At 41.6% G+C, this 12,601-nt stretch overlaps 1 protein-coding gene across 1 annotated transcript in view; it reads left to right on the top strand.

Annotated features, from left to right (window-relative positions):
* The window catches only part of CYP7B1 (cytochrome P450 family 7 subfamily B member 1), an 813,803-nt gene that overhangs the window by 590,028 nt on the left and 211,174 nt on the right, over positions 1-12,601 (top strand). Inside the window, exons 3-4 of the mRNA XM_086965805.1 lie at positions 8,863-9,459; positions 9,919-10,125. Of these exons, the coding sequence (XP_086821931.1) occupies positions 8,863-9,459; positions 9,919-10,125 (804 nt within the window). The remainder of the gene's footprint in view (positions 1-8,862; positions 9,460-9,918; positions 10,126-12,601) is intronic.

The following is a 12,601-nucleotide window of genomic DNA, read 5'->3' as shown; positions in this document are numbered from 1 at the left end:
GGGTGTACTGTCAAATAAGTTGGACAGGGGTCAACTTGAGCATCGCAGGGAGCGGCAGTATATGCGGCAGCAGTCCAAGGCACTAAACAGATTTGCTAAAGCCACATCCCAATTTCCATGTAGGATGCAATTGTGCAATGCTGCACAGACTTGACAAGGGGCATGGGAAGAGTGACCTCTGCGATGGAGCAGATGCTCACAACTCAAACAGCCAATGCTGGTGACACAGGTGTGGAGGAGACAGAGGGGTCTACCAGCAGGAGTGGCTCCAGCACACCTGTACCAGAGGTGCGCAGGAGCGGCAGGCGCAGCAATGCTGAGTCAGGCCCCAGACAAGATTCGGAATCCCTGTCATGTCTATCCCGGAATGTAGTGTGTGGCCGTAAGCATTGAACATTGCCAGGAATGCACAGGACTGCTCACAGTCATGGCAACTGAGCACACCCAGTTGTGCAGATGGACATTTAAGGACAATGGCTTTCCTATTATGTCTCAGATGTAGTGAATATTAAACTACAATTGTCAAACAACATTCCTGTTTGTGTGTCATACATTACCTAGAAATATCCACGTGTAATCTCTGTCCGTCTCAATCTTCCATCTGTCGCTGCTGCTCCTGCTGCTTGGGGGTCTACATGTTCTTGGTCATCATCAATGTCCTCGTGATGTCACCTCCACCTCTGTGCCTTCTTTGGTGGCAAGATTGTGCAAGATGGCACAGGTCACTATAATCTTCCAACACATGATGGGGGTGTGCTGTCATGCTCCTCCACTCTTGTGGAGGCAGCGGAACCTGCTCTTGAGGAGTCCAAATGTGCGCTCCACTACGTTGCGAGTTCACCTGTGTGCCACATTGTAACGCCTTTCGGCTCTGTTAGTTGGATTGAGGTATGGTGTGAGCACAAAGGAACGCAGGGCATATGCACTATCGCCTAGGAGAGAATGAGAGGTCCATGAGTTGCATACACATGACACATACATCTGCCATTCATATCAGGGTGTGTTACACTTATTTACCTAGCAGATATCCGTCACCAAAATCTTCAGCATCAAGACGTGTGTATATTCCGCTGTTCTGGAATATGTAGGAGTCATGCGTGCTCCCTGGATATTAGGCCACTATGTCAGTGATGATGTTGGCAGCATTGCATATCACCTGCACATTGATGGAGTGTGTCGACTTCCGATTTCTGTAGATTTGTTTAGTGGCTGCAGGTGGGCATAGTGGAATGTGGGTGCCATATATGCAGCCTATCACATGTGGGAAGTGTGCCAGTCCATAGAAGTCAGTTTTAGTTTTTGCAAGTTCCGCAGGTGTGTCAGGGAACCGTATGTAATGTTCCATTCTCTGCGTCATGGCATCCAGGAACTTCCAGAAGTAACGGGACAGGCAGCTCTGGGATACACCACCAACTGCAGCAATCACACTCTGGTAGCTCCCAGAGGCAAGCGGGTGTAGGCTATACAGCACCTGCACATGGGGTGGGATGGCGTGGGCCCTGGGTGTTGGGTGATCCAGGTATAGGTGGAGGTCCCTAATTAAGTCCAGGATGGTTCTGGGGTGTAGCCTGTACCTCTGCAGTATCTCAGGCTCAGTCAGTTGGAAAATGGTGATTCTCTGTCTGTAGACCTTCTCCTCCCTTTGCTAGACCCTCACTCCTGCTGCCTGTAGCCTTTGTCGCCTCGCAATCACATAGAATGCCGCCATTCTTGCAACACTGTTGCATTTTGGGCCCTTTTTTATAGCCTGCACCTGGTTACCACCTGCTTTCAGTCCATGGTAAATACCGACTCTTAAATACCGAATTTCATGAAATTCAGTATTTTTGGGCTTTCCTACATCTCGATGGGCCTTTTTTACCGTTTCTTAATTACCGATTCGGTAAATAAGTAATCGGTAAATGCGGAATCGGTAAATTCCGATTCGGTAAATATGGAATCGGTAAATACAGATTCGGATTTTTACCGATTCATATTTCCCGATTCGGTAAATTTTTGACACCTACATCTAATTTTCCAGATACCGGTTGTTAACGGCCGAAATTACCGATTTTCTGCCGTTACCGACCGGTATTGGGCGACCTACATCGGGCCCTAATTGGTTAGTGGTTTGCATGAATCACAGCATCGATCCTCTAGTGCCAAGATTCGATCCAGTGGTGCGTTGTTATGATTTATTGTGCAGTTCAAACCAATTTAAGTGACTCCAATATCTTGCACAATATATCTGAGAGACCAGAGCAGAAACATTACAGTGGAAGTGTGCATGCCACAGTTTCACACAAATAGCATTAGTTCATATTAACCCCTTGGCTGCTAGACCTCATTGTGAAAACAGACCCATTTTTGCAAAGTGCCTAGCTGGGGATTTTGAACCCTAGCTCAGCAGGCACCTAGGTAAACCAAGCAAACCTATACATTTTTAAAAATTGACACTCAGAGCAATCTAGGCTAGGGTGACTTGAGTGGCCCTCACCAGGCTCTGTTATCCAGAATCCCTTGCAAACCTCAAACTTTGTATAAAAAACAAATTTTCCTCATATTTCTGTGATGGAAAGTTCTGGAATATGTGTAGATCCACAAAATTCCTCCCACCCCCCATTCCCCAAAGTCATCCGATAAAAATGGTACCTCTCTTGTGTAGGTAGGTCTAGTGCCCGCAACAGGAAACAGCCCAAAATACAATGTGGACACACCACAGTTTTACAGTGAAAACTGACCCTTTTTTTGCAAAGTGCCTAGCTGTAGATTTTGAACCCTAGCTCTACCGGCAACTATGCAAACCTAGCAAATCTATATATTTTTTAAAGCTAGACACCAGGGGTAATTGAGTATGAATGACTTGTCTGGCTCTCACCAGGCTCTGTTACCCAGAATCCCTTGCAAACCTCAAACTTTAAAAAAAAAACATTTTCCTGTGATGGAAAGTTCTGGAATCTGCATGAATCCACAAAATTCCAGACACCCTTGTATTCCCCAAAGTCTTTGGATAAAAATGGTATTTCACTTCTGTGGGTAGGCCTAGTCCCCGCCACAGGAAACAGCCCAAAACGCAATGTGGACACACCACATTTCTACAGTGAAAATCGGCCTTTTTTTGCAAAGTGCTTAGCTGTGGATTTTGAACATTAACTCTGCCGGCACCATGGGAAACCTACAAAACCTATACATTTTTTTAAAACTAGACACCCAGAGGAATCCAGGAGGGGGTGATTTGTGTCGCTCTAACCAAGTTCTGGTACCCAGAATCCCTTGCAAACCTCAAACTTTGTAAAATAAAAAAAAACACATACAAATTTCCCTAACATTTCTGTGATGAAAAGTTCTGGAATCTGTGTGGATCTATAAAATTCCACCCACCCAGCATTCTCCAAAGTCTCCCGATAAAAATGGTACCTCACTTGTGTGGGTAGGCCAAGTTCCCTTGCCTGTCGTGGGTACTTGGGCCACCCACATGAGTGAAGTACCATTTTTTTCGGGAGACTTGGGGGAACGCTGAGTGGTAGGAAATTTGTGTCAGCCCAGTGATCCACAATTTTCCCACATAGAATTTCTTTTCAGCTAAATTTGAGGTTTGCAAGGGATTCTGGGTAGGAAAACGTTGGTGGGTCCAAGCAAGCTGTACCTCTCTGGACTCCCCGGGTGCCTAGTTTTTAGAAATATGTGGGTTTGGTAGGTTTCCCTAGATGGTCACCAAACCCGGGCGAAAAACCCAGGTGAGACCCCGTGCAAAACCAGGTTGTTTTGTGATAGGTAATTTTGATGTTGCCTCAATACATTTTGGGCCCTTGCCTTTCATGGATACTTGACCCACCCACGTGAGTGAGGTACCATTTTTATCTGGAGACCTGGGGGAACGTTGGGTAGTAGGACATTTGTTCCAGCTCAGTGATCCCACAACTTTTCCATACAGAATTTTGAGAAAAAAATCGATTTTTTCAGCTAAATTTGAGGTTTGCAGGGGATTTTGGGTAGGAATCGTGCTGGATCCACGCAAGCCATAACTCCCTGGACTCCGCTTGGTGTCTAGTTTACAGAAATATATGGGTTTGGTAGGTTTCCCTAGATGGCCGCCAAGCCAGGGGCCAAAAACCCAGGTGACCCCCCTTGCAAAATCAGGTCATTTTGTGATAGGTAATTTTGATGTCTCCAAAATAGGTTTTGGGCCCTTGTCTGCTGCTGGTACTTGGCCTACCCACGCTAGGTGGTGTGAAATCAGCCAGTGATCCCACAACTTTCTCACACAGAAATGTGAGAAAAATTTGATTTTTGTCAGCTAAATTTGAGGTTTGCAGTGGATTTTGGGTGGGAAAACCTTGGGGGATCCACACAACCCATACCTCCCTGGACTCCAGGGTTTCTAGTTTTCTGAAATGTGTGGCTTTGGTAGGTTTCTCTAGATGGCTGCTGAGCCTGTAATCAAAAATGCAGGTGATTCCCTTGAAAAACCTGATTGTTTTGTGATACATATCTGGGCATCTATGTTTTTGGTCCCTTTGCATCTAGGGAAACGCAGACTTCCTACACCAATCCAGATGCTGCTCTCATACTGGTAATAACCAGCATGAGAGCAGCACCAGATTTGTCTGAGTGGCCTGATTAGCTGCTCAGTAGGGGCCTTGGAGCCTGTGCCTTTCTCCACCAAGCTGTACAACTCAGCTTGGGCGGAGAGATATAAATGTGCATAATGGTTTGGCTGTCCTAAGATGGCTGGCCAAACCGACATGCGTATTTCCAGAGTTGCCACCGCTCCTCGTCCCTGCTGCTGTTAATGAGTATTGCCCGGCCCCACCCCGCCCTAGACTTGGACTTGACTCAGCATTGCAAGGAAAAATAAAATGATAACCTGTTTTATTATCATTTTAGTTTTCCTTTCTTCACTGCAGAGGACAGTGGGGCGATGCTCCTCCGCCTTAACGGAGGAGCTGCCGCTGACTTTTTGTCTCTGTACTTTTAACATGAACCCTGTTTTTTGATAATATAATCTAGGAGTGTGCGAGATTTACTTAATTTACTTTCACATAGTTACTTGAAATTTCAGGAAAATTACATGTGATTACACAAAATGCAAATCGATCTTTTAGTTCTTTGTTTTAGGGTGAAATGCATCCTCACTTCAATTTCTGATGAAAGACGAATTGCTAAAGACAATTGTGCGGAAAGCACAATCGTCGCAAACAACTGCCCAATTTCTAAATTCAAGCCAGAACAGGGGATTAAGGCTACTTTGACCGCACTGGTGACAAAATCCCTATGATGTACGTGTGTGTAGGTGCAGGAGGTCTGGGACACAATCCCCTAATTCCCAATAATGGAAAACAAGAGACTTGTTTTACAAATCAAATTACACAAGGTTACCCCGCACACTTCAACAATGAGTAATACAATATCAATAACGTTATACATATAGTTGCATTGACTTTCCAATCGTTCTCCCAAGAATTCCAAAGTCAGATTTCTTCATTTTCGAAGAAATAAAGCAGTGAAGGCCGTAAACAGAGTGTCGGCGTCTCGTGAATCATGCAGCCGTCTGGTTCCAGACGACCGCATGATTTATGAGACTGCTTTATTTCTTCGAAAATTGGGAACTTGATACACACAGGAATTATGATTTCTTATTGACTTGTGAAAATATTCAAACCTCAAGTTTGAAGACCATTTTGAAGCTGTGTTATATAGAGAATTCTAAATAAGCCCTGAAGAAGTCTGGTTACGGACGAAACGCGTTGGCTATTGGTTTTAAGCATCATTTGTGAATAAAGAATCTGTTTACTGAAGAAATCTGACTTTGGAATTCTTGGGAGAATGATTGGAAAGTCAATGCAACTATATGTATAACGTTATTGATATTGTATTACTCATTTTTGAAGTGTGCGGGGTCACCTTGTGTAAACTGCCCAATTTCTTACTGTTCATGTTGTTCCTGTGTTCCTCTGCTGTAAGTGTTCTGCAAACGGTGGTGTAATTACTCAATATGGCCGAATGGTGCCATTTGGGGAATTTTGCTTAACAAGCATAACCTGGAATTTCCAAAATTACACAAAGTGCACCAGAGTAATTTATATTTCATTCCTTTCTCATATAACCTTCTATTTAAATATGACAGCAAACATATGGTAGAGGATTTGTCCTATCACAAAGACCATATCAGGACATACACAACTCAGCTCTGGGAATAAATATCTTCTCATTTGATATATCCTTTAAAAAGTCAGATGAAATATTTAATGATAATAATGATAAAAGTAAAAGCCACAGAAAACACGTCATCATTCTGAATGCCTTAAATAACATGTTATTTTTAGCCAATGCAATAGTATTTATTTTATTGACCTTGGATGGATAAAAGGCAGAGTTGACTTTCTCCAATTTGAACTTTCTACTGGTGGATCTCAAATGATGTCAGCATTTCACTCTGCAATGGCTGTGCCATCTTGCCTGAACTCTCATTTTATGTACTTGTGTTGCTCAGAAAGTCATCACTTTAGGAATGCTGCTCTCCAATTCTTAAATACACTGCATTCCCAGTGATGTTTCACAGTCATTTAAAGGTGAGTCATTTACCCTTATTGAGCTGTGGTGTAAGATATTGGGTTCTTGGTTTATGGAGGTCTTAGCACTTTTCAAGCACCAGCCACAAACCTTGTCAGGGTGAACTACAAAAAGTCACTAAAATAACTGGTGCTTAAAGCTATGGTAGCTTGTCACAAAAGCAGTCAGGCATAACTTAACAGCAATATGTGTAGTATTTATGCAGCATTTAAACAGCAATAAAGTGAAAACACAACACAAGAAAAATCCCACACCAGAAAAATAGAGTAAAATGAAATAAATGATTTTAAACCAAAATGACAAAAATCTAATCAGTAGAACCAGAGATTTGCAATTTCAAATATTTTAAGGTAAGTATAATGCTAAAAATCCCAGAGCTCCACTCACAATTTTCAGGTAATCCAGAAAAAGGCTAAAGGCATCAAATGGTTAGGGCAAGAATATGTCAACTTTCTAAAGTAGCATTTTCAGAATGGTGCCTTAAAATCTGACATTATCATTAAAGAGGATTTTAGATTACAATTCTTCAGACACCAAATAACATTCAATTCAGCTCCCACCCAAAGGTTTTCACTTATTAAATGTAATAAGGTAACGCAATGTTATCCTATGGGAGAGGTGGGCCTTACAGTAGTGAAAAATGAATTTAGGAATTTTACGCTACCAGGACTTGTCAAACTTAAAAGCACATTACCAACTTTTTAAATAGTCTGCACCCTGCCAGATGGGCTGTGTAGGGTCTACCCTAGGGGTGACCCACGTGTATTAAAAAGGAAGGTTTAGGCATGGCAAAATGTTTAATTTGGCAGGTAAAAATGGAAGTTTAAAACTGTGCACAAGCCTGAGGCATGTTTTAAAGGAGTATTCAAGTGGGTGGCGCAATAAGTGCTGTAGGCCAACTAGTAGCATTTAATTAACAGGCCCTGTAATTATTTGTAGTACCACTTTACTGGGGAAGTATAAGTAAATTAAATGTGCCAATTGGTTATAAGTCAAGTTTACTATGTTTAAAGGTGGGAGCACAAGCTCATTAGTACTGGTTAGCAGTGGTAAAGGACTGAGAGTCCTAAAATCCAACAAAAAGGGGTTTAGAAATGAGGATTGTAGGCAAAAGAAATTGGGGGACCCTGCAGAGAAGGCCAGGTCCAGCATATGCATATCCTGTTTCTTTATAGATTGTAGTCTCACACAAAGTTTCAGAGTTTTAACCCATTAGTCAGCAGAACCCTGATCATTCGCCATACAAACAAAATTATTATTGAAATCTTTGAATGACAAAATGGATGCAAAGTGTACAAGTATGCTTCTTGTTTCATTGTCTTAACTGTCAGGATTTATGGACTGTTCAGTAATTCACTAAAACTCAATATGTATATTAATTCTTGGATGTACTACATGGATCTCTGTGAATTTGACGATAGTATAAATAATTAAACCATCATTGACAAATCTGTCTGAGGTATCGATCAACTATCGTCCTACCCTTGTTCCTGCCTCTGAATCTTTCCTGAGTTACAGCATGCCAAAATGCACCAGGCAAAAAAGCACAATTCTTTCTGGTGTTGGGTGCCAGAGTACTCTTCCTCCACTATCATACAGGACAACGTCTCTAAGTGTCTTTTCTGTTGCAGCATTTGAGAAGAACGACCACTCTTGGTGCACTATCTCATCATAATATAGTGAACATGTGCATACCGATACAGAACAGTACAAAGCACTGTAGCTTCCTTTCCTATGTCCGGGTGCTGAAAGAAGACTACCTATGCTTTGTCCCAATCCTTAGAATTGACATTCTGCTTTGCTCACATGTCTGTTCAAGTCCTCCCTCATTAGTTCATTATTAAATTAGATTTTTATCACATAGAGCATTTCAGAACTACAGTTTTGTCTTTCACTTTTCCCAATCAGGATTTCGACAGAATATTTTCATCTAAATCGCTAAATTCCATAGTACAAACGTTCCATTGTGCACTTCTCCCATTCTGCCATGAATTTTGACGGTGCACTAAAATCATTTTGACTCATTAAAAAAAAAAAACACCCTCTTTTGGGTCACGTCCAACTATTTATGGGTCATCTACACTACCATCTTCACTGCACCTTTTCCTTCACTTCCTGCTTGCCTCTCCGTAAGACTATTAAATTCCCTATCAATTGCTTCTATTTCCATTTGCTCTATCTTTATCTCCATCGCCAGGGTCGAACTAGGACAAAAAATAGACTCGGGCACAAAATAAAAGTTGTCTTTTTTGCCATGACATAATTTTCCTCGCATATTTATACCTGCCTTATCTCATGTCTGTTTTTCAGGCAGATACATGACTTTCATAATGGATCCTAACCAGTACCAGTATGTGACCAAGCATGGCAAGCAGCTCGATTTCACTGAATTTGCAGGTCAAATGGCCTCCCGAACCTTTGACTATCCACAAATAACCGAAGCAAAGTTTCCACAGCTTCACGATAATATGCACAAAGCCTACAAAATCCTGCAGGGTGAAGGACTGAATGAACTCACTGACAGCATGATGGGTAATCTCCAGCACGTGTTCAAATGGAAATTCTCACAGGCAACAGATTGGCGAACAGAAAAATTATACGAGTTCTGCTGCTCTGTGATGTTCGAAGCCAGTTTCATGACACTGTATGGAAAGGAACCTGCTGCAGATGGCCACAAAGTTATTAGTGAAATCAGAGACAAATTCTCAAAGTTTGATGCCAAGTTCCCCTATCTTTTCACAAGCATCCCAATTGCTTTGCTTGGAGCTACGAAAAAGACTCGAGAGGCCCTTATACACATATTCTTTCCTGATCTACTGTCCAAGAGGTTGACAGTGTCTGAAGTGGTCCAATACAGAAGCAGTGTTCTTGACAAATACGAACAACTCCGAGACTATGACAAAGCAGGTAAGAAACTTATGGATAGTTACTTGTCGAAAGCATAATAATTTACTATAGTCCTTTGAAATAAAACCGCAAAATGGCGACCTTGAAGCATTTTATGCCTTTTCTAATTGACTAATGCTAAAATGTTTTACTCTCAAACAACCCTCTATGATAATTGATTTTTTTTTTTTGCTGAGGTGGTAAAACAAGATCCTTAATGGTGATAATGAGAAAGATTATAACTGAGCTGCATTTACTCCCCTTATTATCTATCCTCGCCCCCTTCCCCCCAGCTCCGACATTACATTTTTAAACTATTCTCATTAAGCAGAAAATTAGACTTCAGAAGCCTATTGGTCCTCATTAGCATTCACTGATCCTTGGCTGGGTCCGTGTCCTAACATCTTTTAATTAGCACACTGCAAATCTAATCAGTGTAATAAACGCCATTAATCTTCCTTTTCACTTATTTTCTCCCAGCACATCATTTCGCCTTCATGTGGGCCTCTGTGGGAAACACGATCCCGGCTACCTTCTGGGCCCTGTACTATCTGGTGCAGCACCCGGAAGCGCTTGCAGTGGTGCGTGACGAAATTGACCATTTGCTGAAGTCAACAGGTCAAACGAGAGGCCCAGACTACAACATCCACCTTACAAAAGACCAGTTGGACGCCCTGGTCTACCTGGGTAATTTTTGTTTTCGTGTCTCTTTTGAGGAAAATAAGGTGCATCTCTGTAAACTCGCCTTATCACTCGCTTCTGTTTACAGAGGAGGGGGAGGACACAGCTGCTTAATTGACATAATAACACTCATTTACATCAATTATAAATTGTGTAGTTTATCGCTGCAGATACACTCATTGCATGTAAACACTAAAGCCTACGTAATTAACTATGCACGGGATGCAAAAGCCTAAATCTAAGCTTTGCAATTATTTGAAAAAAACAACTTTATGCCTATTAGGTTGTTTGATTCTAAGCATCTGCTAGAGAGTTAATGCATTTCAAATAGTTCTCAATTGTATTGCCAAGAAATTCATTTTCTGGATTAAACGGAAGGTATTTAGGAAAATCAATTTACGCTTAAAATGTAATTACCTTCCTAAAGACAGCGTCAATCTTTTTAGGCATTCGCCAGGATGTTTGCACTCTTTTTAGAGAGGGATTTTTGAATCCAATTTGAACAACAGCAGCAGTGTGCTTTACTGGAAGTTTGGTGATCTGTTTTAACATCAAATTGAGGGCAAAGAAGTTAATGCTTCTAAACATGCACATTTGACATGTTTTCTACTGAAAAAGAAACACAGAATTGCTGTGATTCATTTCCAATCAGATTTAGGCATCGCATTTGACATCATTATGGTGGCTGGATAATTGGATGCATAATTATACACTGACTGTCTTGTTGGGGAGGAGCTTGTATCTTCTAATTGAAAAGACCAAAACAAAGCGGGTTTGGAGGTTTAAACGCCCAGGAACAAATTGATTCCACAAATATTCAAATGATGATTGTAAGTATGAAAGTGAACAGTGATGCCAGGCAAGGATAATTGTAATTTTGTTGCACCCTGAACGACTGCACCTGCACTGTAATTTGGGGCTAACATATAATGAAACAACTTAATACATTGTTTGATTCTTAAATCAAGTATAACATGTACCTTAGTGGTAAATGCACTTTGTATGGTGGGAATGTATTAATGATGCTATACTGTAAAATACTTTTAGAAACGCCCTCAGGACTCTGGAAGACATGGTATATTCGCACTGCACTAAGGCATATTGTACAAAACAAAGTCTGCAATCAATGGTGATGTCTTTGTAAAAGATATCCCACGTACAGGCTTTAGTCCTTGATAATATTTCTGGAGTAGGCAACATTTTGGCTGTAACAATCAGTTGCACTGTTCATCTTTCTTAGTGAGGCAGCCATGTTTGATACTTTGGCTCATACATTATTAGAATGTATCTGATATTGGTGAGATGATATCAGTTGCCTGTTTATGTATAGGCAGAAATCAATATAGTCAGCCTATTGCATCAGTAGCTCACTTAGTTTGAATGATCTAAACCAGGGTTCTCCAATACCTTCTGTAGTGAGAGTTACTTCTGATCAGTGAAAGTCATTGTAAGCTACAGAAGGCTAAGCAACTCATGCATTATTACCAGAAACTCTCACGCTTTATTGACATTAAGCCAAATGTCCATAGAGTCAGATACCATGGTTTGAACAAAATACTCTGTCTAGGGATCCCATGACAGGGCTACCATGTGCGTCAGTGAGAGTCTGGTCTTTGGGGGATGGATGAAGATGTGTGTGTATGAATGTGATATATGTGTATGGGTGACTGAGAACCTGTGTCATTAGTACTTGTGACACAGGGCATACATTCACCACATGTGGCACAGTTACATGTCAAACAAAACATACAACACATTTTTTTAAATGATAGAAATTTGAAGGGCAGGAAAATGTTCAGCAAAAATGTTCCTAATATGAAACATATTTCGGCACTTCAAATTATCCCCATGTTGAAAGGGGTTTATTGGTAGGGGTAAGTATGCACCTACCACTAGCAATAAGTCCACCAACAGGGTGTGCAGTCCAGTAAAGGACTCAGTAAATTAGCCCCTTGATCAACCCTTGGTAGCTGACAGCAAGCAGCAAGGTCGAACTTACGAGACAGGAATGAAAAGCATTTAAAACCAACAGAACATCAAATAAGCAACAAACAAGCCGAAGCCGGAACAACACAGCTTGCCAAACTACAGGTTATCCAAGATACGGCAGCAAGAATGATCCTGAATAGCCCGGCTGGCTCTCCGTCAGGCCCATTGCTGAGAGAGCTCCATTGGCTCCCTATCAGAAAGCGATCACATTTTAAGATCTGCTGCCTAACCTATAACTCTCTTAGAGGGAAAGGCCCCCACTACCTGTGCAAAAAGCTTATCAAACAAGTTTCTGATCGGACCCTTAGATCCAACTCCCTGGCCCTCTTTAAAGTTCCCCGGATACGTTTTAGTCGCACCGGCGGAATGGCCTTTTCATTCCTTGCCCCACGCTATTGGAACTCTCTGCCTCTTACCTTGTGAGAATGTCCTTCCTATAACATCTTAAGGAAACAATTAAAAGCATTGCTCTTCTAATTAATATATTCCTCTC

This window comes from Lissotriton vulgaris, chromosome 4_1 (genome assembly GCF_964263255.1).
Source record: "Lissotriton vulgaris chromosome 4_1, aLisVul1.2, whole genome shotgun sequence".
Lineage (NCBI taxonomy): Eukaryota > Metazoa > Chordata > Amphibia > Caudata > Salamandridae > Lissotriton > Lissotriton vulgaris.
The sequence above is the reverse complement of the archived record's forward strand: the minus strand, read 5'-3'. Positions and strand labels throughout refer to the sequence as shown.